The sequence below is a fragment of the Phoenix dactylifera genome, chromosome 11 (genome assembly GCF_051530095.1).
Source record: "Phoenix dactylifera cultivar Ajwa chromosome 11, Ajwa_hap1_PhDact_Kaust_v1.1, whole genome shotgun sequence".
NCBI classification, from domain to species: Eukaryota; Viridiplantae; Streptophyta; class Magnoliopsida; order Arecales; family Arecaceae; genus Phoenix; species Phoenix dactylifera.
In genome coordinates this window covers 8,653,662-8,680,951 of record NC_143200.1, presented here as the reverse complement: position 1 = coordinate 8,680,951, position 27,290 = coordinate 8,653,662, and the positions used below count along the sequence as shown (strand labels likewise).

The 27,290-nt window shown below is 38.6% G+C and overlaps 2 protein-coding genes across 4 annotated transcripts; one reads left to right on the top strand and one right to left on the bottom strand.

Annotated features, from left to right (window-relative positions):
* Positions 1–64: 64 nt before the first annotated feature.
* LOC120109438 (pentatricopeptide (PPR) repeat-containing protein) lies at positions 65–26,932 on the top strand. 3 transcript variants are annotated; one of them, XM_039123198.2, is made up of 10 exons: positions 65–972; positions 1,648–1,775; positions 2,691–2,831; positions 3,349–3,435; positions 3,984–4,137; positions 5,217–5,276; positions 6,610–7,038; positions 7,118–7,413; positions 8,826–8,955; positions 26,163–26,932. In XM_039123198.2, exons 1-10 carry the CDS (start codon positions 166–168, stop codon positions 26,643–26,645), a joined length of 2,715 nt encoding a protein of 904 aa, XP_038979126.2. In that variant the 5' UTR covers positions 65–165; the 3' UTR covers positions 26,646–26,932. The 3 variants fall into 3 exon arrangements, with proteins under 3 accessions (XP_038979126.2, XP_088562877.1, XP_088562876.1); XM_088706751.1 differs by lacking the exon at positions 1,648–1,775; XM_088706750.1 differs by lacking the exon at positions 3,349–3,435 and having other exon boundaries at positions 71–972.
* LOC149751623 (uncharacterized) lies at positions 18,143–21,598 on the bottom strand. Its single transcript, XM_089926093.1, has 2 exons — positions 20,913–21,598; positions 18,143–20,810 (listed from the first exon to the last, which is right to left on the bottom strand). The coding sequence occupies exon 2, from the start codon at positions 19,571–19,573 to the stop codon at positions 18,272–18,274; it is 1,302 nt and encodes a 433-aa protein (XP_089782219.1). The 5' UTR covers positions 19,574–20,810; positions 20,913–21,598; the 3' UTR covers positions 18,143–18,271.
* Positions 26,933–27,290: the final 358 nt, after the last annotated feature.

The following is a 27,290-nucleotide window of genomic DNA, read 5'->3' as shown; positions in this document are numbered from 1 at the left end:
TGAATGACACGTGCCGACACAAGTATCCTGACGCAACAAAACGACCCAGAACCTCTCCGCCTCTGTCTCCTTCGTTATCCTGAAAGAGCCTTACCGCACCGCTTGTTCTCATCACCCTTCAAAAGACAAAAGCACCAACTCCTCCAATAATTATTCAAATAATTCATGGATTTTCTTTCTCTTCCCGCTTCCTTCTCCCCCATAAACCTCGCCGCCAAGCCCCACAAGCCCTCCCCTCCCCTCCTCCAGTCCTCCCGGAAAACCCCGCCGGAGACGACCGCCGCCCCGCGGCTCTCCGCTGCCGTCCGCCGTCCCCTAGACCCCACCACCACCCAGACCACTCCTGACCCCTCGAAACCCCGCCAGAATCCCCCCAACCCTCTCGCCCCCAAGCTCTGGCTCTCGAGCAAGCTCTCCCCTCCGCCTCCTTCTCCTACTCCTCCGCCGCTCGAAGAAACCCTAGAAAACGAGTCCAGGGTCGGACATTCGCCCTCTCCGGCTGCCAACAATGACTCCCTCTCGCCTACCTCCGAATTCCGTCAAAAAGGTAAGATCTTTGTAGGCAACCTGCCGCTTTGGATCAAGAAGAACGAGATCGCGGAGTTCTTCCGGCAGTTCGGGCCCGTAAAGAGTGTCGTGCTGATCAAGGGCCACGATGATCCCGAGCGGAACGTGGGATACTGCTTTGTGATCTATGGAGGTCCCACTGCGGAGGAATCGGCCGCGAGGGCTGTGGAGTTTGACGGCATGGAATTTCATGGGAGGATTCTTACCGTTAGGCTGGACGACGGGAGGAGGCTGAGGGCGAGGTCGGAGGAGAGGGCCCGTTGGTTGGCGGGTTCTGACCAGAGGGAGTTCCGGTCCAAGTGGCATGAGGAGAGGGATAGTGCTTGCAGAAGGTTCCGGAAGGTTTTGGAGACCCAACCGGAGAACTGGCAGGCGGTGGTCTCGGCTTTTGAGAGGATACAGAAGGTATCGATCTTGCTTTGAATTCTGAGATATGTTTGCATTTGATTTTATCACATCTTTTTAGTGTTTTGACTTTTTGAATCTTATAAGAACAAGAAAAGAATTGTTTTCATAAGCATTTGCATAGCAGTATCTCTTGATGTGATATTCATATTGATTAGATGATTATCCAAAACGGTCTAAATTCTGTGGTGACAAAATCCAGTAAATTACACTAGTTTTAGAAATGGGAGGTTCAAATTATGATGAGAATCCTGATTTGATTTTCTGTTTATAATTATTTAATGCTCCTTAAATAAGCATACTATATTCTACTTCCTTCTAGCCTTTTCAATTCTGAAATCATCCATCCATGTATCTAGTTTTCATGAGTTTTACGGTTTTTTTTTGTTAGTAGATTTTCTTTTTTTTTTGGACAAAGGTTTGATGAAGTATGAAAAAGGGTATGCCAATGTGGATATGAAGAGTATAGGTAACACATTTTGATTGGATTAATCTTTTGACCTGATGGCATTGTCTTTGTAAAGATTATTCTCGCCAACTCTAGCATGTGGTGCAAACTTCAAGTGATAGACTACATGGGCAATTGCTGCATGAATTTGTAATTGATTGTAATATAGTTGCTCTATATGTGTGCACCCTATTCATATGCTGAAAAAAATGTTCCTTTTGGTTCAGCCATCTAGAAGAGAGTATGGTTTGATGGTTAATTACTACGCAAGAAGAGGGGATAAGCATCATGCCCGTGCTACTTTTGAGAACATGAGAGCAAGAGGAATAGAACCAAGCTCATATGTGTTTACAAAGTAAGGGCATTCTTTATCCAATATTTTGATTCATATTATTGCATGGATGCAAGCTTGAAAATGCAATTGGCAAACAGCACTGAATTGAGATGGTGTAGATAAGATGGTAATTTGTAGATATTTGAGTTTGTAAGCTGCTGTGGATCTAGACCTCGCGTGGGGGAACTAGTAATGGTTGGTAAAGATTTGAAACTATGTATGTGACATAGTGAAGGGAATCATTTTTCCAAATAGCATCATTGAAAACTTATTACAAGTTTATCTTAAAAATGAAATTTAAGTGATAATCAACTAATATTTATTTCAAGTTCTTTTTTTTTTTTAAATTTATGTTTCTTGAAATCATCCAAAGTGTTCTAGCATGATCACTTTCCAAACAGCTTGTTCGTAAATTTCACTTTTTTTCTAAAAAAAACTTGATACATGCTTTTTGATAATATCCATCTGGACATTTTATGTTATTCACAGAATAAGTTGATGGAAACAACAATATAAAAAACTTTAATATAGAGGATCGTGTTCTTTCATGACTCTGCAACTAACATTAGATCTTGTGTTGCTGAATATCTTAATTTTCATTTGTTCTTTGGTTCACACATACTTTTCTAAAGATAAAAATGTTTCGGAACATTAAATGATCATCCAAATTAGAGGAAAACATAAGAGATCAGCTTCTTTGGTAACTCTGCAACTAAACTTATGAAAGGTATCAAAAAAAATATATATGAATATGAGATCTTGTGATGCTGGGTATTTTTACTTCAGTCTTTTTGATCTCCATCCTTCATGCATACTTTTTTAGAACTAAAAATGTTTCTAGACTTTAAATGATTGATCCAAATCAGAGGTACTCTATGTCATTACTCATGTAGGACTTTCCATTCTCTTGCATTGAATGTAATTCATTTCATGCAGCCTTGTTCACGCTTATGCAGTTGCTAGAGATATGCAAGGGGCATTAGCTTGCATTGAAGAAATGAAGTCTGAGGGCATTGAGTTGACGCTGGTGACATATAGTATTCTCATCGGAGGCTTTGCCAATGTTGGTGATTCTAAGTAAGTAATAACTGCTGTTCATTAGCCATAGAATTCTGTACTAGTCTTATTAGGTTTTTGCAGCTTATAATGCTCACTCTTTTTGTTAATACTTTTGATTTCTCATTATTCAAACTGATAGTAAGGTTATGATGAATAAGATTCTGCTATTACTAGAATTTCACTTTAGTACTGTTCTTAATCATGTTCCCATGTTTGTTTTGCGAGAATGATTGACTCTGATGAAAAAAGTGGTTAAAGGCTTTAGCAGCCTGACTGTAAGCAGCTGAGACATGCATTTCATGATAAGATAAAGATAAATATTTGGATTCGAGGATTTTTTTAATGTTATTGTTTATTATGGTAATAATTAATACTTGGCTGATATGAGGTATTTGATATGTTTGTTTTGTATAAGTCATGAAGTTATTGTAAATATATTTAAATAAGTGCATTGAAACTTAAAAGCTATTGTTGTTGTCTCAATAAGGTTACCTTTTGGCCTGGATACTAATACGTTTTACATTTGCCTTATAAGATCTGCAGATAAGTTGTTTAAGGAGGCAAAGCAGAAAATTACATCCATGAATGCCATCATATACAGCAACATTATATATGCTCATTGGTCAGTATTCTCAGATTGAATTGTTCATGCAGACTATTTTTTTTTTTGGGCTTTTCTAGGGTACCAGTTTTTTAAGTGTCTCAATGGATGTATCCTGAGCTCTGTCTTCTGCCTTTGCTAACTTTTGCAACTTCTTCAATTTGGACTTCTAGCATTATCTTATTCTCATGAACCCCCTCAACCTATGTGACATATTGTTAATGTTGTGTTAGTTGAAAGTAGTTCGTCTATCTTGATCGTTTCACTGCAGAATTTCTCTAAACATGAAGAACATGTAGTTTCACCTCATGGGATGGGTTTTCTCTTTATAATAAATCATCACTTCTGAGAACTTTCCAAAACACCTCCCAAGTATATATTTCAATGCTATTTTTTTTTTTTAATTTTTGATTTTTCCCCTTTTACCTTTTTTTTTTATTTTTTTTGATGGGATATCCTGCCCTCAATTTCAGTTTTGACCTCAACCGTCATAAGATGAACTTCTCCTGATCAGATCAAAATTCCTGTTCAATTGCCAAGAATTGCTAAAACTTTTCCAACACTTGCAGTCAAACTGGTAACATGGCTCGGGCTGAAGATTTGGTACGGGAAATGGAAGAAGAAGGGATTGATGCCCCTATTGATTTATATCATACTATGATGGATGGTTACACAAATATTCGGAATGACGAAAAATGCTTAATCGTGTTTGAAAGACTTAAGGTACATTGAAAATTAATTTCAATTTTGTCTTGTAATTTTGATTCTTTTTCCCTCATGGGTAATTGAAAACACTCCTTTATGAAAAATGAAAAAACAGGATAATTTGTAATATATTTGTACTTTGCCATTGTCATTTTTGAAGAACTTGTTGCAATTATTTGCGGAATATTTTGATATTGGCATGCATCTGCTTTAGTTGTTTTTGTTATTTATCCCTTTTTTCTTGAATTATTTGAGGATATCTTTTGTGAGAATAAAGCTAGCAGCTGACTACCAAAGGGTTGTGTTGAAATCTGAGTATGTCCATGTTTGTTGAATAAGCTCGCTTTTCGCATAGCGTCAAATAATGCCTATAAAAGGAAAAAAAGGAGCAGGAAAAAGAATATCAGGGAAAAAAGAATGCAAAACAACTTGGTTTATAGGAGCTACGAGCATGGTTTCAACATGTCGCAGCAATTTTATCTGAAAAATTTAACATGACACTTTTCTCATTATTTTTTTCCTTTCATTCTAGAGACATTTGTGAACAGTTAAAAAGAAAAAACCTATCAGAATGAGATGATAATTTAGACCAAGAAGCAGCACTATTAAATAGGATGCTGGACTAATGCCCATATGAAGTATTTGTTTCATGGTCAATAGCTTAGCATTCTGATAACTTAGCCATAATATCTGAATTCATTGCTGAATGCTTCACAACATTTTGACCTCAATTTGAGCTTTCCTATGCTTATACATTATTTATATTTTTCCATGGGCATATTTATTGGGGATTTTAATGCTAAATTTACATCATCATTGCCTTTTAACCACTAACCAAGTTGAAGATACTTGGACATGCTTCCTATTATGTCAATTTCATGTTACCATATGCATCTTTGGGGCACAAAATTGAGATGTCATGATCATTCAGTGAACCTGAAAAAATTGTCAGCTAGAGAGACTTGCAGCAATTGCTGAAAAGTATTTCTGAAATATTGTGGATGAGAATAGTCAAGTACAGTGCCAATGTAGACTTTGTTGATGCTGTAATCTGTTGTTATCATGTGTTTTGATTCTGTATTTTGCATGTTCTGCAGGAATGTGGGTTCTCGCCTTCAGTCATCAGTTATGGTTGTCTTATTAATTTGTACACGAAGGTATATGTCATTTCTTTAGTATATGCTTTTTATTGTTTTCTGATTACATGCATTTATCAATTTTTCCTTGGGTATGAAAGAAGAAAATTGGGTGTTTGTGCAATCTATATCCTGGAAATAATCATTAAAACAAATTTTATGTTACTTATTGCATATTTTGAATTTAATTTGCTCCTTTTGAAATAGTCAAAGTTTGTAATTTAGGAACTAGAAAGGCACAATTTTGAAAATTTCTTAACATTTAATATTTTAATAGAAATACATGTTATTAGAAGCCTGCAATTGACTAAATACTCCTTGGCGAGTTTAGACAACTTGTGTATAAAAGAGCAAGTTTTGATATGATAATGAAAGCGCCAAACTGTCTTGAGCCAATTTGACATGAGTATCTTTTACTTCCTGTGACACGAACATGTAGGCATATGGTATCACTTCCCCATGGCATAAGCTCATCCCCCTCTTTATTTTGGGTGCTTAGTTAGGCAAAGCAATATTAACATGGTAAGCGATTGATATAAAAGTATGGTTTTTAAAGGCCAATATCTAGGCCATCTTGGTGGATGACTGACACTGAGATGACCCAAGGTACTGGTTTATCTAGGTGGAGATGGAAGGCTGAAGAACTTTTAAAGAGACCAAGATATCCTCATATCTCAGTTAGCATATAACGAGGCCAATTTTATGAAAGCAAATTAACAACCATATCAGGTCTTGATTTTAGTATTTAGTTATTATATATTCTATTTAATGTAGTATCAAAAGATAAAAAAAGTGTTGGGCAATATATTGATATCATATAGGACAGTATTTCGAAGTACAATGATTTATATCAGTGGTGATGATAAGATTCCATATTTTTATATATTATCATACACTAACTGCTTGATACTGATACAAACTGATACCTCAGACAAGATCTCAGCTGAGATGAAAATCATGTATGAAGGGTGGCAGCAAATTTATAGATAGATACCATAATCAACCTCTAGGCGGTGAGGTCTTTTACACACATGAAGACACAAGTATTACCACTGCTAGAATAACAGAAGGGGTTTAGAGGGTGCCAATTGTCTGAGTGGTAAATTCTTGTGTTAATACATGATACCTAGGTTTGATCCTGCTCTTACTTAGATTTTCTATCAGGCTTCCACCCATCCTAGTTTCATGAAAAAAGAAAAAAATGTTTTTGTTTTATGCTGAAAACTAGATTTACTCATTCTAAAAATCAAATTTTATTCTCAGTATTATTAAAATTTCTTTAGTGGGCTTCATATATAAGTTATATTCTGGTTGCTTTCAAGTAATGACTGATTAAGAATTCTCATTCTTTCAGATTGGGAAGGTCTCAAAAGCTCTTGAAGTTGGCAAGATGATGAACTCATATGGCATTAGACACAACAGCAAGACATACTCAATGTTGATCAATGGTTTTATCCAGTTAAATGATTATGCCAATGGTTTCAGCATTTTTGAGGAAATGCTGCAATCAGGATTAAAACCTGATGCTATCCTCTATAATATTATAATAAATGCATTTTGTAAGATGGGTAACATCGATCGAGCAATTCGTCTTCTTGACAAAATGCAAAAAGAGAGGCATCGACCTTCAGCTCGAACATTTAGGCCAATCATATATGGCTTTGCAGCAGCCGGAGATATGAAAAGAGCATTGGAGATTTTTGATCTAATGAGGCAAAGTGGTTGTGTTCCAACTGTAGAAACATACAATGTTCTTATTCTTGGTCTCGTCCGCAAGCATCAGGTAGTTTGAAAAGTTTGTATATGAAGTTCTTTTGTGATAATTGGTGAATCATGTATTTATCCTATATATTTTTGTATAGATGGAGAAAGCTATTGAAGTTATTGATAAGATGTCTCTTGTTGGGATTCCTCCCAACGAGCACACTTACACAACCATTATGCAAGGCTATGCTGCTGATGGTGATACTGGCAAAGCTTTTGAATATTTTACAAAAATCAAGGTGAAAGGTCTAAAGCTTGATGTTTTCACCTATGAAGCATTACTCAAGGCATGCTGCAAGTCAGGGCGGATGCAAAGTGCTTTAGCAGTAACACGGGAAATGAGTGCTCAGAAAATACCACGGAACACATTTGTCTATAACATCTTAATAGATGGGTAAATGTTAACTCTACATGATAGTTTGTTTCTAATAAAACCTGGCATAGTAGTGGCGTTTGAATTGTATCTATATTTCTTTATAAAATGTGCTTCATTTTTCCATGATACTGTTGAAAATGCTTCATAACTTTGTTGATAAAATGTACCTTCTTTTAGAGGTTGAAGTGCAACATATTATAAATTGAACAAATTTCTCCCTCAGAAATTTTCTTCATTCCAGCTTCAAAATGTTGGTTTCTATGTTCCTTTTTCTAATATTATAGTTAGCTACCATGATATATAGTTTTTGAATATTCTGCATCCAATAGTGAAGTTAATCGTGCTCCGAATTTGAAGATTAATCAAGAAATTGGCTTAGAAAATTCATCTGGCAAATTGTATATACTAGATTTAGGATTTAACTTGTAAGCAGGAATAAAATGACTGCATGTCATATACTTACATGATGTGGTGCAGTTGTCTAGCTGGAAGACACACAAGGGTTTATCAAAGTAGTGTTGCAGAGTTAAGAAAAAAAAAGAAAAAATAAAATATGCAAAAAAGCATAATAATTATTGATTTACTAAAATTCATAGAAAATATAATAAATCTAAAGCGACAGGATAACTACAGTATCACGTAAGAGAATCAGCACTCTTGGGTTTTTTCTGCAAAACTCAGATATCAATTGGAGTCAGCACAACAAAATAAGAGCACTAAAATCTCAATTTTTTTTAATCATGACTCCGCCAAAATTGAGGTACCATTGAGTATTTGTTGTTTTAGGGTCCTTTACATTGCCTAAGATATTGGATACCTTAGAATTTGGTTCAAATTACATAAAAAGTAAACCTGAAAAAGACTAAAGTCAACAATTCAGCATGCTTAGGTACCTGTACTAACTTTTGGATCTTGATGCATAAAAATTGGTGTTGGATGAATCTGACACTAGAAAATATGCAACAAATGAACTAAGCCTGATTTGAATTCCAATAAATTACTAGCTGACACCATGTTGATGTCAGGATGTTTCTGTTGTGTTTGCGTCAGATGGTTCCAACTTAAGGCTGGTGGTGTTGGCTGGATCTAATGCTTCCTAGCCAGCATCAGATACAAATTCTGTGTTCAACCATTATTTGTCCGCTTCTTAGTCTTTCAGACATTCATGGCTTCTCCCATAGCTGAGGCTTGTGGACAATAAATGGGTCCTTTACCTGCATCATAATGTTTATAGGGGTTTAACGTGTAGTTGCCAACTTCATTTTTCCAATTTACATATGAGCCAATTATTTCCAATTTTCTGGATCCTATCTGGAAGAAAATCAATCTCTCACCTGTAAAGTTCATATGGATAAAACTTTCATTTCCTGAAATTCCAATATTGAAACTATCTTTTTTTATTTTATCTAATCAGTTGATTTGCCATGCAGATGGGCTCGAAGAGGGGATGTTTGGGAGGCTGCAGATTTGATGCAACAAATGAAACAAGATGGAGTTCTTCCTGACATCCATACATACACCTCATTCATAAATGCGTGCTGCAAGGCTGGCGATATGCAGGTAATTTCATGTTGCTGATTTCAACAATGCTTTTTTAAGTTGATACCCAGGAATGCATGAATTTCTTTCAATAGCAGCATGTTATATCTAGTGCTCTCTTGGAACATGTGCTACCTCCAAAATCAATATGTTTTATTGTTAGAGAAGAATCAGTTGTTCAAAATCCAGGACTCCCAGAGAAAGGATAGGTGTCAAGTGTCTTCCACAATTGTCATTCTAATATTGCCAAAATTAGAGCTAATTTGTTGGAAATTAAATTTTTTTGGCTTAAATAGGAGATAATGAGAATGTTGATCTAGAGGTCAGTTTTCAGAACAGGTAACATGACAAGCTATTGGGGGTGTTCCTAGTTGCAGAAAACTTAAAGACTCCTTTCTTTAAATTTAGGGGTGTCTAAGTACTTTCACCTTAGCAAGTTCAATAATTTTAGAGTGCTTTTGTAATCGTTGATTTTCAATAATGATATATAATGCTCAAATGATATATTATAGTTGTGTTTTCATGATTGTATCTTCCCAATGATGAAACATGTGAGTGACCTCGCTTAGAGGATATATCAGTTATAAGAGTAGGAGAAGGATATTAATTTAAAACAAAGAGGATTATTTTTTGCTTGAGTGTTAGTCAACGTAATGTGATACATGTTGGCCCTATCATGTTAAGCTTGACATACATTTTTAACCCTTTCCCTATTAGCTAAAACATTGGGGATCAATTGTTTATTTGATATTGTGGTAGAGCTCAGTTTGTTGGATGTCGTCTCTGGTATCTGTTATCCTTGTTCTTATTTTTCATCTTGACTTTATCTTTCTCTTGAATAGGGTGTCTCCAGATGCATGGTTTGGGTGACACATGAGGGTGGTGTTCTGATATGCATTGTTGACCAAGGATCTAGGTAGCAGCAGGGTTGGTACTACATGTACTGTACTGTTCTAACAAACAAATGGCAATCAGGATGCGTGCAAGAATATTGGTCCTTAATAGGCTAGGATATCTTTTCGATCCTGCTCGATATGGGTCAAGACCAGTTAGTACCAAGGCCGGTTTGGTCTATACTGTTGCCCAGATAGACAACCCAAGAGGGGGGGGGGGGTGAATTGGGTTTTAAAATAATTATTGCAATTAAATGGTTTGTGAATAACTAATTAATACTTTTTGCAAGTTGATTAATTAGATGCTATGTGCAGTGAATGAAATGAAAGTAAGAGACAACAAAGCAATCACAAACACAATGATTTTATAGTGGTTCGGAGCTAACCCTTGCTCCTACGTCCACTCCCCAAGCCTCACTTGGGAATTCACTATAACCCCTCGGATTACAGCCGGTTGTTTTACAAGCCCACCACCTAACTTGTTGTTTTACGAGATCACAACGAACTCGGTCGGTTTTTCCAGGCTCACCGACTAGAACCACCCGATTGTTTTTCCGGGATCACAATCAAACCCTTACACGTTGGTTTCAACCTAGGCTCACCAACAAACCTTTACACCCTTGATTCAATCCCCTGATTGAATCAAGTAAGGACCAAATGGATTGAAAAACAAACAGAAAAATACAGCTTCTAAACAAGCAGATATTCAGCGATATAAATAAGAGAGAAGTTAAGAGCCCTCAAACAAATTTATGAAGATGTAGAGGAGGGCTTCTCGAACTCTGGGTCTCCTCTTGAATGTCTTTAAGACTTGAAGGCTGAAGGAGACTTCTTTAATGCTGGGAAGAGTTGGTTGAATGGAGTTAATGGCCCTCTTCCTTCTTTTCCTTTGAAATCCTTTGGTAGATGAATATTTCTTGTTTTCTTTGAATGGAATGTCGCTTCACTACCTTGCTACAGTTCTCTGTGGCTATTTAAGCCATTCCCCATGGAAACTAGCCGTTAGACACAATCTTCTAGCCGTTCTGCACGTTCTGCACATCCTGACAATGTTTCCGTTGGGATCGGAGTCGACTCGCGCGATCTGGAGTCGACTCGGCTGCAGCAGGAGTCGACTCATGCTTTTCTGGAGTCGGCTCGGCAACTGTTCCGGATTTGAATTAAAGTGCTCTTCTCGACTGGGAGTCGACTCGACTTAACCCGGAGTCGACTCCCCAAAGTCTGGAGCTGACCTGGCACTTTTGGAGTCGACTCATTCCAAGGAATCCATAGATGTATTCTTCAACTTTGCTCACTCGAGTCGACTCGGAAATTCTGGGAGTCGACTCGGCGCTCAGAGTCCGAACTCCCGATCTTCTGTCTTTTGACTCGTGCCGTCCTGGAGTCGACTCGAACTGTTTCGGAGTCGACTCGGCTCTCAGTATCCGAAAAACAGTCTTCTGTCTTTTTGGGGTAGCGCTGTCTTGGAGTCGACTCGAACTGTCTTGGAATCGACTCGCCTCTCAGAGACGAAAATATTGTCTTCTGTCTTTTTGGGGTCGCGCTGTCTTGGAGTCGACTCGAATTTTGCGGGAGTCGACTCGGCTCTCAGTGTCTGAAAGTTGCTCTCTGACTTTTGTCTTGTATCACACTGGGAGTCGACTCTCGCTTCCTTTGGAGTCGACCTGCTAACTATCGGAGTCGACTCGAGTTCTTCGGGAGTCGGCTCTCAGGGTCCAAAAAAGCTTCTCTGTCTTTCTGTCTGTTACTCCCTGGAGTCGACTCGTACTACCCTCGAGTCGACTCGGCAGTATCGGAGTCGACTCGCGCTCTTCAGGAGTCGACTCGTTGACAAGTTTTGAGTTGGATCTTTCTGTTCGTCTGTCTGTTCTCAGTCGGAGTCGACTCGTAATGTACAGGAGTCGACTCGAGCCTGTGCTAGTGCTTCTGATACGCTTGGAGTCGACTCGTAATCTACAGGAGTCGACTCGAGTCTCAGACTTTGGTTCAAATTGACTTCTTAACTTATCCAAAATGTCTTGAACCAAATCTAGAGACACTTAACCATAAATTTACAAGAATATCACTGAAACACTAGATTGAATTCATTAGTAAACATAAGATATACTCAAATGCTTTGAGCTCATCAAAATCAAATAGGGTTATAGTCAATCACTCCACAATCTCCCCCTTTTTGATGATGACAAAACATTGAGTATATGTAAAGTGAATTGCTCAACAAACAAGGAGATTTATAGTAAAATTTTAAAATGAATTCAAGTGTCTAGTTATTTTAATTTATCCAAAACTGAAAGGTGTGAAACAGTAAATTTTGAAGTTAAAGCTCCCCCTTTCATTTGGAATTATATAAGCCTTCATGTCATGCAATCGATTGTTTGGCTTATATATGTTTAATGAGTTTGTTTTCCTGAAATTTCAGATTCTCCCCCTCAACACATGCATTCAACTTTGTTTTGATTCTCTGAAATTTTTTTAGTGTATTGAAGCTTTTGAACTTAAATTTTCGGTTTTTAGAGAAAAAATCTGCCAATTTGTTCTTGAGTATGATTCAACTAATCTCCGAATATCCCTTGAATAGATTCTGGAGATTACTCCGTTAGGAGCCCCAACAGAGAGATAATGAGCCTCGAGGTATCGAATCCACTAAGAACAAATTATTGTGTGTTTTAAAAGTTTACTTTTTATTGATTTTTTTCATTGATTCCCTTTACATGTCTATTCAGTATATTTTCTCCCCCTTTTTGTCATCATAGCAAAAAGGAAGAAAGCACATCACACAAGCAATTAGAGATTAAATTTGCACAATATTGAAGAAAATTGTCTACTCATTGTATTGATGTAGATGTAGGTACAAAGAGTAAAGCAATAAATACATGTCAAAATGAAAAAGCAGGCTAGGGTTTCTTCGAGGAGGATGTGGCTTCCTTGCTCAGTCTTGATTGTTCCATAAGTAGACTGACCCCATCTGTGACGTTCCCTAGCTGCGTGATGATCGCCGAGGTGGCCCTACTGTGGATCGAGGAGAGCTCAGTCAGACTCGCCTGGAGTGTGTCCAACTTGGCGACTAACACATTCGCCAGACGCTCGGCCCCCTGACTCTGGCTGCCCATGTCGTGTCGGATGTCATCTCGCATCTTTCGTGTGTTGCTTGTGACATCGCTCATGTTTGAGAATTGGGCTTGTATAAGGCTTCTGACATTGTAGATCTCCTCCCTCAGATGAGCCGTCATCTCGGTCACGGCTGATAATGAGGGAACTAATGCAGAAGAGGGGGCAGTGGCTGGACCTCGGAGCTCCCTCAGTAGGTCGTCCCGAAGATCCCGTACGATCTCCTGCCGCAACTCCCGGAGCTGCTCAGGAGAGATCCGGACCTCTATTGGCTGAGTGGGTGGTGCTGAAGAGGAGGGTCCGGCTAAGGTGGATGGTTCTGAGGTGGAAGGATAGGTGGGAAAGTCAGCATCATGATCAGGACTAGGGGAGTGTCGAGTGGTAGGTGTGGAAGAGGATGATTTCCTGACCCAGACTCCCTCTACCTTATCAAATTCCATCCTGTGAAGGGTTCCCTCACCCATGCGATCTGTGTATCGCAGTGCGTGAGAGGGTTCCCCCTCAGGAATGGGGATCTCGGACTCCCTAAAAATCAGGGTATACATCATCCCATATGGAAGGGTGAGCCTAGGTTTGTCTAGTGGCTCACATAGGTATTTGTAGATCAGCTTAGGGAAGTTAATTGGGGTATCTTGGAGAATGTAATACATGAGGGCTAGGTCCCTCTCGGATACAAAGTCAAAGCGGCCGGTCTTAGGAAACAGGGTCCTAGAAATAATACTCAAGAGGAGCCGCATTTCAACTGATAGTGAACTAGCGGACACCTCATCTAGTGGGGACTGGGGTGGACTCCCTAATATGGCCGTAAGGGCCTCAGTCCTATCGGCCGGGTGAGTAGGAAATACCCCTACTTGAAAAAGATGTAGGATTTGTGCTATAAAATCCTCTGAAATGAATAAAGGGACACCCGCTACGGTTCCCTGTATTCCACCATTACCCCTAGACACTGTCCCATAAAACTCCCTAACTAGCCCTGGGTAAGTGGGGAGATCTAGGGAGCAAAAGAACTCTAGTCTTTGGGCCTTCAACCTATGCCCTATAGTGAAGCCTTTCCGGGAGAGATAGTCGAAGTTGAGATATCTCCCGGTGGAGACCGCCTTTCCGGCGCACGGACGCGAGGGAACCGGCCTCGGCGGGGAACGAACTGGAGGTTGTGGCCTCACGGGATCATTCCGAGCCTTGGACCGTCGCTCGGCGCCGCTCGCGGATTGGGGCCTCTTCCGGCTTGGGACAACCATCTTACGAGGCATGCTTGACCTAGAGATGGGGAAAAATCCTAATGGTCCGAAGAAGCTCGACGGAAAAACCCTAATGGAGGTCGGAGACGAGGTCGGAGACGGCTCTAGGGTTAGTGAACAGTGGAGGCGGTGAATAGAAGTGTTGATTAAACGCTTCGATTAGGGTTAAAACATCGGATTTCCGACCGCGAGTCGACTCCAGTAAGTCGCGAGTCGACTCGACCTCGAGTCGACTCCAAAATATGCGCGAGTCGACTCCCCCTATGTTGCCATCGACCTCGAGTCGACTCTCGTCTGTGTGCGAGTCGACTCCCCCTCATGAGCCGACTCTGAAACTTATCCGAGTCGACTCGAACTCTGGCATTCACCTAAAAATCATGTTATTGTCGTGCCAAACAAGGGATAATCACTAAGTTTATGATCTGATTTGATGATCATAGATGATAAACTCTATCTTTAACACAAGCTAATCATCAAAATCAATGAACTAGAGGAGAACATCACTAGGATGGATCAATCACTCCTAATCCTCTCCTAAGCACACTAAATCGCTCTTCACTCAAGGGTTTTGTGAAGATGTCAGCTAGTTGATCATCAGTGCAAATAAATTGAAGTGTAACATCACCATTCAGTACATGATCTCTTATGAAGTGATGTCTTATTTCAATGTGTTTAGTTCTTGAGTGCTGAATTGGATTCTTAGTTAAGTTAATAGCACTTGTATTGTCACAATTAATGGGAATTTTATCTTGTTTAATTTCATAATCTTCCAGTTGTTGTTTGATCCACATGATTTGAGCACAACAACTCCCGGCAGCCACATATTCAGCTTCAACAGTAGATAATGCAACCGAGTTTTGTTTCTTGCTAAACCATGAGATTAAATTTTCTCCTAAGAATTGACATGACCCGCTGGTGCTTTTTCTATCAAGTTTACAACCAGCAAAGTCTGAATCTGTGTATCCTATTAAGTTCAGGCTAGATTCTTTAGAATACCATAAACCTATATTTTTTGTTTCTATTAGGTATTTAAAGATTCTCTTGACTGCAATTAGATGAGATTCCTTAGGATTAGACTGATATCTAGTACACATGCATACACTAAACATGATATCAGGTCTACTTGCAGTGAGATACAATAAAGATCCTATCATACCTCTATACATCTTTTGATCTACAGATTTACCTGATTCATCTTGGTCTAGTTTGCATGATGAGCTCATGGGTGTGCTGATTGACTTGTTTCCCTCCATATCAAACTTCTTAAGCATCTCCTTGATGTATTTAGTTTGATTGATGAAGATCCCTTCTTCAGATTGTTTGATTTGAAGCCCGAGAAAATAGTTCAGCTCTCCCATCATGCTCATTTCAAACTCACTCTGCATTAAGTCAGCAAATTCTTCGCAGAGGCGATTGTTAGTAGCACCGAAAATAATATCAACAACATAAATCTGCACTACTAACATATCTTTGTTTTTCTTCTTTAGAAACAGTGTTGTATCTACATTTTCCCTAGAGAACTCATGATCTAGTAGAAATTTGCTAAGTCTTTCATACCATGCTCTAGGTGCTTGTTTCAAACCATAAAGTGCTTTGTTCAATTTATACACATGATTAGGGTATTGATGATTTTCAAAACCAGGAGGTTGTTCTACATACACCTCCTCATTAATATACCCATTTAAAAATGTACTTTTTACATCCATTTGAAATAATTTGAAATCCTTAGAGCATGCAAATGCTAGTAACAGTCTAATTGCCTCAAGTCTAGCTACAGGAGCAAAGGTTTCATCAAAATCTATACCTTCTTCTTGATTATACCCCTTTGCTACTAGTCTAGCCTTATTCCTAATTACAATTCCATTTTCATCAAGTTTATTTTTATATATCCATTTGGTACTTATAATTGAATATTCAGAGGGTCGTTCAACTAGGTTCCATACCTTGTTTCTAGTAAATTGGTTTAGTTCTTCTTGCATTGCATTTATCCAATTTACATCTTTTTCAGCTTCTTCTATGTGTTTGGGTTCAAAATGTGAGACAAAAGCTAGATGGTTATTTAAGTTCCTAAGAGATGCTCTAGTCCTAACAGGTTGAGATGGATCATCTAAAATTAATTCCTTAGGATGCCCATGAGCATACCTCCAACCCTTAGTCAGCCCATGATCCACAACAGCCTCTTGGCTTGATGATGCATTTCCAATTAATTTTTGTTCATCATCTTGTAATGTCATCTCATCAATCTTTTCTTCAAGAATTTCAGCATCATCATCAAGATCAACTCTCTTGCTAGAAGAGATATCACTAGAATCATCAAAAACAACATGTATAGATTCTTCTATAACTAGGGTTCTTTTATTAAAAACTCTATAGGCTTTACTAGTTGTAGAATACCCCAAAAATATACCTTCATCAGATTTAGAATCAAATTTACCTAGATTGTCTTTCCCATTATTATGAACAAAACACCTACATCCAAAGACATGAAAATAGTTTACTTTTGGTTTTCTGTTTTTCCAAAGTTCATAAGGTGTTTTCTTTATAATGGGTCTCAATAAAACTCTATTTAATATATGACATGAGGTATTAATGGCTTCTCCTCAAAAGTACTTAGGGAGGTTACTTTCACATAGCATGGTTCTAGCCATTTCCTCTAGGGTTCTATTTTTTCTTTCTACAACTCCATTTTGTTGTGGTGTCCTAGGTGCAAAAAAATTATGAGTTATTCCCTTTTTACTATAAAACTCATCAAATAAATGATTTTCAAATTCGGTTCCATGGTCACTTCTAATAGCTATGACTGAAGTATCTCTAGCATTTGTTACTTCCTTATGAAATTTCTTAAAAACTGAAAATGCTTGATCTTTATGAGCTAAGAACATGACCCAAGTATATCTAGAAAAGTCATCTACAATAACTAGACTATATTTATTTCCTCCTAGACTTGTGGTTCTAGTTGGTCCGAATAGATCCATGTGTAGTAGTTCTAGAGGTCTAGAGGTAGAGACACAATTTATGGATTTAAAGGAGTTCTTGGATTGTTTGCCATATTGACAAGCTTCACATATTTTATTCTTTTCAAATTTTAGTTTTGGCAAACCTATCACGGAATCTCTTTTAACTAGTTTTGATATTGTGTCCATACTTGCATGACCTAACTTACGGTGCCATAACCAACTAGCATCATTATCCTTAGTTTCATTAACAACTAAACATGGGTTATGTTTGGCAAGATCCTCAAGGTCTACTACATATACATTTCCAGGTCTTATTCCTTTAAAAACTAAACTATTGTCATTTGAGTTGGTTATGATGCATAAGGATGGTTTGAACAAAACATCAAAACCTCTATCACACAATTGACTAATGCTAAGTAGATTATGCTTAAGACCATCAACATATCGAACATTATCAATAAAGGTTGAAGGGGTGATTTGTACTTTACCTATACCAATGATGTGATCTTGGTTATTGTCTCCAAAAGTCACAGCACCTCCCTTCTTAGCCTCAAGGGTGAAGAATTGGTCTTTGTCACCCGTCATGTGTCTTGAGCAGCCACTATCCAAGTACCAACAATTTTTGTCGACCTTGGCTGCAAGACACTCCTACACAAGCAAATCATACAATTTTAGGTACCCAAGTTTTCTTGGGTCTTTCATGGTTAGTAATGTTGGTTCCTTTTGGAAGCCAAACCCTTTTAATTTTTCTTTTAGTTTTTCCTTTTCTATAATCACACACATTTGCTTTATGTCCTAATGTTCCACAGCAAAAACATGTTATTTTCTTAGATTTACTTTTTCCTGCTTTAACAAAGAAATTACTAAGGAGTTTTTGCTTATTTTTAGGTTTATACCCTAAACCAGCTCTATTGAACACAGCTCGTTGACTATTAAGTATCATTTCTAATTTTTCCGAGCTATATGTAAATTTTTCTACAAAAGGCTTGTACTTTTCAAGTTCTAGTGTCAATTTTTGTTTTTCTGTTTTTAGTCCATTTAGGTCTTTTGTGAGACTCTCTTTTAAGATTTGTTTATTGTTTTTAAGTTCTAATATTTCTTTGGTCAGCCTTTCGTTATTTTTAATTAAGATATTAGTCTTTTAAATTAAGATTTGGTTGCTTGTCTTAAGTTCTGAATTTTCTTTAATAATAACATCTTTATCCTTAACTAATGTATCATACTTACGGAGGTGAGTTTGGTTAGTTAGTTTCAATTCTTTGTTTTTAAGGTTTATTGTCTTATACTCGTCCATTAATTCGTTGAAGGCATCATATAATTCATCGAAAGTAAAGTCTAAATGTGTTCCGGATGTTACCTCATTGTCGTTAGCCATAAAACATAGATTGGCCTTTTCTTCTTGTTCCTTATCCGATGATGATGATGATGTGTCGGAGTCCGATAGGGTGGAGACGAGGACTTTCTTTTTCTTGTACTTGCTCCCCTTCTTCAGCAAAGGACACTCAGCTCTGAAGTGCCCCGGCTTCTTACACTCATAACATCCGATCCCCTCATTTTTCCTTTCCTTACCTTTATCCTTGTGATAGGAACTTGAGGGGCCTCTCCTTTGATGTGAGGACTTCTTCCGGTTGATGAATCTACGGAATTTTCTTACAAGGAGAGCCTCATCATCATCTCCCTCATTGTCTTCCTCTTCACTGCTACTGCTGGAAGACAAATCTTTGTTAGTAGAAACAGATTTAAGTGCTATTACCTTTTTCTTGTGAGAGGACTCTTCTTCATTGTGTTGTTTCATCGTTAGCTCATGCGTCATGAGGAATCCAAGTAGCTCCTCTAGTGGCAACTTGTTTAAATCCTTGGCTTCTTGGATTGCCGTCACCTTGGCTTCCCATGACCTTGGTAGACAACGAAGAATCTTCCTGACAAGCTCACTGTTAGTATAATTTTTGCTAAGGCTTTTTAGGCCATTGACAATGTCAGTAAATCTAGTGAACATGCAAGTGATTGTTTCATTAGAATCCATCTTAAATAATTCATACTTATGAACTAATATATTTATTTTAGATTCTTTTACTTGATTTGTGCCCTCGTGGGTCACTTCAAGTCTATCCCAAATCTCTTTTGCAGAAATGCAAGTAGAGACTCTATTGTATTCATTTCTATCTAATGCACAATAAAGCACATTCATTGCTTTGGCATTTAGTTGTGCCTTCCTTATGTCATTGTCATCCCAATCCTTTTCAAGCTTGGGTATAGTGACACCCTCTACAAAAATGGATGGGATGTATGGTCCATTTAGAATGGTGGTCCACATCTCATAGTCTTGGGCTTCGATAAATATTCTCATCCGAGCCTTCCAATATGAGTAGTCGGATCCATTAAAGAATGGAGGTCTATGTGTGGACTGGCCCTCAATGTGAGAAGATCCAAATGGGGTTGTCATTTTGATCTTTTACTCTTTGGGTAATAGAGTTCCGGCTCTGATACCACTTGTTGCCCAGATAGACAACCCAAGAGGGGGGGTGAATTGGGTTTTAAAATAATTATTGCAATTAAATGGTTTGTGAATAACTAATTAATACTTTTTGCAAGTTGATTAATTAGATGCTATGTGCAGTGAATGAAATGAAAGTAAGAGACAACAAAGCAATCACAAACACAATGATTTTATAGTGGTTCGGAGCTAACCCTTACTCCTACGTCCACTCCCCAAGCCTCACTTGGAAATTCACTATAACCCCTCGGATTACAGCCGGTTGTTTTACAAGCTCACCACCTAACTTGTTGTTTTACGAGATCACAACGAACTCGGTCGGTTTTCCCAGGCTCACCGACTAGAACCACCCGATTGTTTTTCCGGGATCACAATCAAACCCTTACACGTTGGTTTCAACCTAGGCTCACCAACAAATCTTTACACCTTTGATTCAATCCCCTGATTGAATCAAGTAAGGACCAAATGGATTGAAAAACAAACAGAAAAATACAGCTTCTAAACAAGCAGATATTCAGCGATATAAATAAGAGAGAAGTTAAGAGCCCTCAAACAAATTTATGAAGATGTAGAGGAGGGCTTCTCGAACTCTGGGTCTCCTCTTGAATGTCTTTAAGACTTGAAGGCTGAAGGAGACTTCTTTAATGCTGGGAAGAGTTGGTTGAATGGAGTTAATGGCCCTCTTCCTTCTTTTCCTTTGAAATCCTTTGGTAGATGAATATTTCTTGTTTTCTTTGAATGGAATGTCGCTTCACTACCTTGCTACAGTTCTCTGTGGCTATTTAAGCCATTCCCCATGGAAACTAGCCGTTAGACACAATCTTCTAGCCGTTCTGCACGTTCTGCACATCCTGACAATATTTCCGTTGGGATCGGAGTCGACTCGCGCGATCTGGAGTCGACTCGGCTGCAGCAGGAGTCGACTCATGCTTTTCTGGAGTCGGCTCGGCAACTGTTCCGGATTTGAATTAAAGTGCTCTTCTCGACTGGGAGTCGACTCGACTTAACCCGGAGTCGACTCCCCAAAGTCTGGAGCTGACCTGGCACTTTTGTAGTCGACTCATTCCAAGGAATCCATAGATGTATTCTTCAACTTTGCTCACTCGAGTCGACTCGGAAATTCTGGGAGTCGACTCGGCGCTTAGAGTCCGAACTCCCGATCTTCTGTCTTTTGACTCGTGCCGTCCTGGAGTCGACTCGAACTGTTTCGGAGTCGACTCGGCTCTCAGTATCCGAAAAACAGTCTTCTGTCTTTTTGGGGTAGCGCTGTCTTGGAGTCGACTCGAACTGTCTTGGAGTCGACTCGCCTCTCAGAGACGAAAATACTGTCTTCTGTCTTTTTGGGGTCGCGCTGTCTTGGAGTCGACTCGAATTTTGCGGGAGTCGACTCGGCTCTCAGTGTTTGAAAGTTGCTCTCTGACTTTTGTCTTGTATCACACTGGGAGTCGACTCTCGCTTCCTTTGGAGTCGACCTGCCAACCATCGGAGTCGACTCGAGTTCTTCGGGAGTCGACTCGGCTCTCAGGGTCCAAAAAAGCTTCTCTGTCTTTCTGTCTGTTACTCCCTGGAGTCGACTCGTACTACCCTGGAGTCGACTCGGCAGTATCGGAGTCGACTCGCGCTCTTCAGGAGTCGACTCGTTGACAGGTTTTGAGTTGGATCTTTCTGTTCATCTGTCTGTTCTCAGTCGGAGTCGACTCGTAATGTACAGGAGTCGACTCGAGCCTGTGCCAGTGCTTCTGATACGCTTGGAGTCGACTCGTAATCTACAGGAGTCGACTCGAGTCTCAGACTTTGGTTCAAATTGACTTCTTAACTTATCCAAAATGTCTTGAACCAAATCTAGAGACACTTAACCATAAATTTACAAGAATTTCACTGAAACACTAGATTGAATTCATTAGTAAACATAAGATATACTCAAATGCTTTGAGCTCATCAAAATCAAATAGGGTTATAGTCAATCACTCCACATATACCAAGGCGCGGCCCAATCGGGTTGTCTAGTTTTCAAGAAAAATAGGGTTGTGTAGCAGGGGCCATGCTCTCTTTTCTAATTTCTAACCATTGGAGTGGGATATGCCTGTGAGAGAGAGAGAGAGAAGCTTATATTCAAATTGGAAAAAATATATGTAACACTCATTAGGGGGCATATGTGAATGCCCCTACTCCCGGTGTCCATACTGGTATTGCTGCTATGCACTTCATGATTAACTCAAAAAGCATGTTTGGGGATACTAAAATATATCATTATTTATTAAAATATCAATTAAGATAAAAAAGTTTGAAATATGAAAATAAAAAAATAAAGAATTACATTCTCATACTATATATAGACGTGCAAAATTGGCTCAACTCGGCCTGGGCTGATTTTTGCCAAGCTTTGGTTTTTGTTTTTGGCTCGACTTGCCAAGTTGGGCCTTGATTTTTTAGGCCTAATTAAAATTGGGCACGCTCGGCTTTGCTATTTCCTTAGCTCTACTTGGCCCTACCCACCTGAATTTTTTATGTATATCACACATATATAGATTAATCAATGGAATAATGTTATATATTTAAAATTGAAAATCAAAAGGAAAAGGAAAAGGGGGTGGAAAGAAACCCTACTACTGTCTCTCCTTTGTCATCTCTATGCCTCTCCCCTTCACCCTCCTCTAATGGACACAAGGATCCGTCGTGGATATTTGCAGCAGAAGTTTGTTCATGATATATCTATGCATAAAGCATGCTCAGAGGTTTAAAGAAATTTTCCTGAGCCATGATGCAATCTTGGAGTTGTATTTCTTCTGCCAAGATTTGCTGAGATTGCAAAAGCACACGGTCCTCTGAGCATTACTATCCACAGTCGCGTCGGTCCATTTGCACAATTCTGCGAGCCTTTCTTGGTTTACAAACTCCAGCAACAGTGAGCCCATGGAATGCTTTGTACAAAGGAATAGACCTATTGCTTTAGAGCTAACTTTTCTCTCTCTTTTCCTATCTTTGTTTTAGAGTAGAGCCTATGGCACCTCCTCTTCTTTTTCATTTTTTGTGATTTTTGACACTCAATGCCATTGCTATAGGGTTTGGCGGTTGGCCTTATCTTGACCGCCACCTAGTATCCTAGTCCTACTAGGACACTCCAAGAGGGGAGGTGTCCCTTGCTTGGGCATCTCTTCTTGAACACAAACTCTTCCTACCTTGTAGAGGAGGGAGGGGTGCCACCTAATTAAGGCTCAGTTATGCTTCCATTCATTCTTACTTGATTCAGTTAAGGATTGAGAGAATAATTAATTAGAAACTTATTCTAATTAATAATTGGAGATGGGTTGCATGTGCCAGACATGTGACTAGGGTAGGTCAACTCAAGTTCCCTTGTCACCAATGATATGTCCCTTCAAATTCGCTATGTCACGTATGAGCAGGAGAATAGGGTGCCTAGATTACATTATCGAACCTTTGGTGAGCTAGGATCTCCTTGTTCCTGCGCAGGCTCTTTTGCTGCAATTTGGTTCCCTATCGTTCTAATGGCCTTGCATGACCATTGAGAATATAAGCATTATCATATCCTTAAGTCATATGATGTCATGGCTTATCTGGATCTCGGATCATATTTGACATTTTTTAAGTAAAACTATCTGTACAAAACCTTTTGGAAAATAACTAATATTGAGTATAATAAGTTTGCAAACCAATTAATTTTTTTCAGAATATATGTAATATCCTAGGTCCCAAGATACACGTGTCCTAAGGTGGTCACAATGGCATATGATTGTTCCCTTGTTGGATGGTTTGATCCTCACTCACATTTGGACCCAGTAAATTAGTATGCTCCTTATTAGGAATATGATCCGGGGTGTCATAGATGATATATGGGTTTGCTCTCAAATTTACTAATCCCCGAAATGCAGGGTATTCTCTCACGATCGGCCTCCACTCCCACCTCTCTTTCTGTACTCCCGGTCTAATTGGACTTGACCTCCTCTCTATCTCTCACACCCTTTTTCCCCTAGGCCATCCTCTTTCGTCCTCATCCTCCATTGTGTCGACTGGCCATTGCCTCTTCTCCTCTCTCTCTCTCTCTTTCTCTCTCTCTCTCTCTCTCATCCCTCACTGTACTGGTCAGTTTCCTCTCTCTTTTTCTCCTAGTTTAGTCAAGTTGGATCTGATTGGATCAGATATGATTAGGTATCTAGGTTGGTTGGGTTGGGCCCCAACATAGTTTTTTCCATCATGCTGGGCTGGGCTTGGGCCTTATAATTTTCTTGAATCTTTGGCTTGAAACAAGGCCCAGCTTGAAATATGCTTAAGTCTAACTATATTGGAATGCAGAACTGTCTTAAGAGTTGGGACAATTCCATCCTGATACCATAGCATTCTAGAAAAATAATTGGCGGGGGGGGTCTCCATACCAGTATTTTAAAGCTTGTTATTTACCATTTTCTTATCATCTTAACCTTTTGGAATCAATTGGTTGGTTAACACACTCTAGTGCCTTGACAACTCGTATTGGCATTATATTAGCCCTGTGCTAGTGCTTGGTATGCTTCCCATGCCAACTACCAAGTCTCCCAAGCACTAGCACCCAATGGCACAGCAGGACATGATACATATTAATGCCATAGCCAGCAGTATGTGGTATTTCAATTATTGTATTAATTTCTTAGAGAAAAATGAAAAAACCAAATTCTGTATTGAGAATTGTATTTATGATAGTGGAAACTTCAAGTTGGATGAAATCTCAATGGCCAAACCAGCATTTTCCCTTGAGTAATTGGAACTCAAAGGAGCCTTGATTCAAAGAGAAAGTTGGAAGTGTGTTCATGGTGCCAGAAAGAGGAGGATATCAAAGTTTGACTTCAATTAAACTTATGTGAAAAAAATGGCAAAGAAATAAATTGGTCATGGAGGATTCGGAAAAATAAAATCTCAAATAATTTGGATGGTGATTTGGTATAATTCACATGTCCATGTCATCACTATTGACATGCATATCTTGTATCATAATTGCATCTGTGCCCTTGCATGCATGGTTATCATTAGTCTAAACTTCTTGTCAATGATATATAGTTGCATAAGGAATTACCATATGATCATTGCGTTGTAGTAATTAATAGATATATATATTTGAGGTGCTCAGTGGATCTTGGAAATGGTTTTCTCAATTATCTGCTGCAGGGACAATTGATCATGTGATTACCTTTTGATGATATAGATAATGATGTTGATATTGATAAGTTTTTGAGCATATTTATGATCTTACTATGTCATGTTGTCAATTAACTATGTTATTATTTGCCTCTATTTTTTTCTTCCAATGTGATATAGAAGAAATGGTTTGGATGCTTAAAATGTCTCATACTTTTGTTCAAGAGCTAGATGCTGAAATGCATATAGTCAAGAAATATTTCGCAAATATGCGGATGTGTAAACATATGTATGTTTGTTGATTTTACAACAATATGTCTTCATTCGGGACCCCTAGACCAGAATCTAAAATCAACCTTTAAGTAATCTTTATTCTAAAGGACAAAATGAAATTGGAATTCCTCAGTTGGAGCCATCTTGAAATTTCTCATTCAGAGCCATCTTTTTTGAATGATCAATCATCATGGTGTAAAATTTTATTAGGTCACAAAAGTAGACTGTGAAGTTGAAACATTTCATTCGATTCCAGATTGTTCTTTGTCATGCCCAAACTTTTAGGAAAAAGAATCTGGTTTTCTGATACATAATGCTATCTTTAGATCTAAAACAAAATCATGGAATGGTTGCCACTCAATCTTCCTTAGTTGGAACTTTTAAAGCTTGCAATTATTGAGCACTTTATTCGTTTCTAAAATGGGAAATGCTAACAGATGCCCCTAGGGAATCAAAATCATGGAATAGTTGCCACTCAATCTTCCTTAGTTGGAACTTTTAAAGCTTGCAATTATTGAGCACTTTATTCGTTTCTAAAATGGGAAATGCTAACAGATGCCCCTAGGGAATCATTTAAGGTCAGTTTTCCCATTCTAACTAGTATATGTTTTATTATCATCGGCCATCTAACTACAGGTTGTGATTGTCTACCATCTTTGTTAAGTTGCTCCATGAGATCTCCCAAAATCTCTCTATTTGAATCACTAGCCTGCCTGAAGACTATGGTAGATTCATATAGGGAAAAAACGTTAGAAGTTTTTGATCTATTAAGCAAAGGTTGACATGCTATTTGAATATAATGAGGCATTGCTCTTACAAATGTTCCAAGGGACCTATAGACAGGACCTTCAGAACAAATTGACATTAAAATTTTCAACAATGAGCAGTAGAACTTAAAGCCGGATATCTCGTAGATGTAAATGTCAATATGCATCTAAGAAGTGCCTTAGTTATTACTTTTAAATTCTATACTGTCTCTGAAGGTGAATAAGCTATTCCCAATTATGCTTGCAATGTTTTCCAGTTTGCCATGAGCATCTTTTCATTAAGTCGAAGGTGCTGGTTGTTAAAATAAATTTCTACATGAAGCATATTTAAATTCTATTAGCGTCTTTTGATTAGAATTTTCTGCATGCAGAGAGCAACTAAGATGGTTGAAGAAATGGAGGCTGCTGGTGTGAAGCCAAATGTTAAGACTTATACCACATTAATAAGAGGATGGGCACAAGCCTCGCTTCCAGAGAAAGCTTTGAGATGCTTTGGAGAGATGAAATTGGCAGGATTGAAACCTGACAAAGCTGCATACCATTGCCTGATGACTTCTCTTCTGTCAAGGGCAACTGTGGTTGAACAATACGTCTACTCTGGAATTCTAAGTGTTTGCAAGGAAATGGTGGAAAATGATCTGACTGTTGATCTAGGAACTGCTATTCACTGGTCCAAGTGTCTTCTCAAGATTGAGAGAACTGGAGGTGTACTTACTGAGGCACTGCAGAGGACTTTTCCTCCTGCTTGGAACTCACATGAAATTTCTGAAATAGGTTCTGTTCAACTAAGAAATCATTTTCGTGATGACAGCAATGATGATTTTAGCAATGGTGGTGAAGAACATGATGAGTAAGCTGCATTCTGATGATATTAAATTTAATTCATATTCAGAGCCAAAAGTGTCAATTTTGTATCTAATTATTGAGATTTCAGCATCAGCTAATGAGCATTTCAGCTGACATAGGCATGTATATGCATTGTGTTATATTTGATCATTCCTTTTCTCCATAGGAAGATCACCTTGCTGATATTGCATCTTATCTTAGCTCCTTTTATTGTCCATAGATTCTCTCTTCAAAGATGTAAGTTATTAAGAGAACCCCCTAGTGTAAAGTAATATCTATTATATCTGTTTCTTCACTTTATTATTATCATGATTACAAATAATTGTGCCCATGCAAACTCATGAATAGAGTCACTTAAGCAATGCTGTCTCTTTTACATGTCAACCTGGTAGGCGACACAAGGACAGGGAATGAGGGGAGGAATGAGGAGTCCGATTGTCCTAACTGGAACAAACTATGTTCCCCTTGCAGGACCCTACTGGGGTGATGGAAATCGAGCCTAGAGGCCCTAGACACGGGTGTGCCAAGCATGGTGACAGCAGATTATGTTGCTGCTGGAGATAATGGAGATGGATTAGTGGAGTGGTAAAAAATTTGATCTAGAAAATCTGGTTAACCTTCCTAATTTTCGTCGGGTCCTTAGCTCTCCTCTC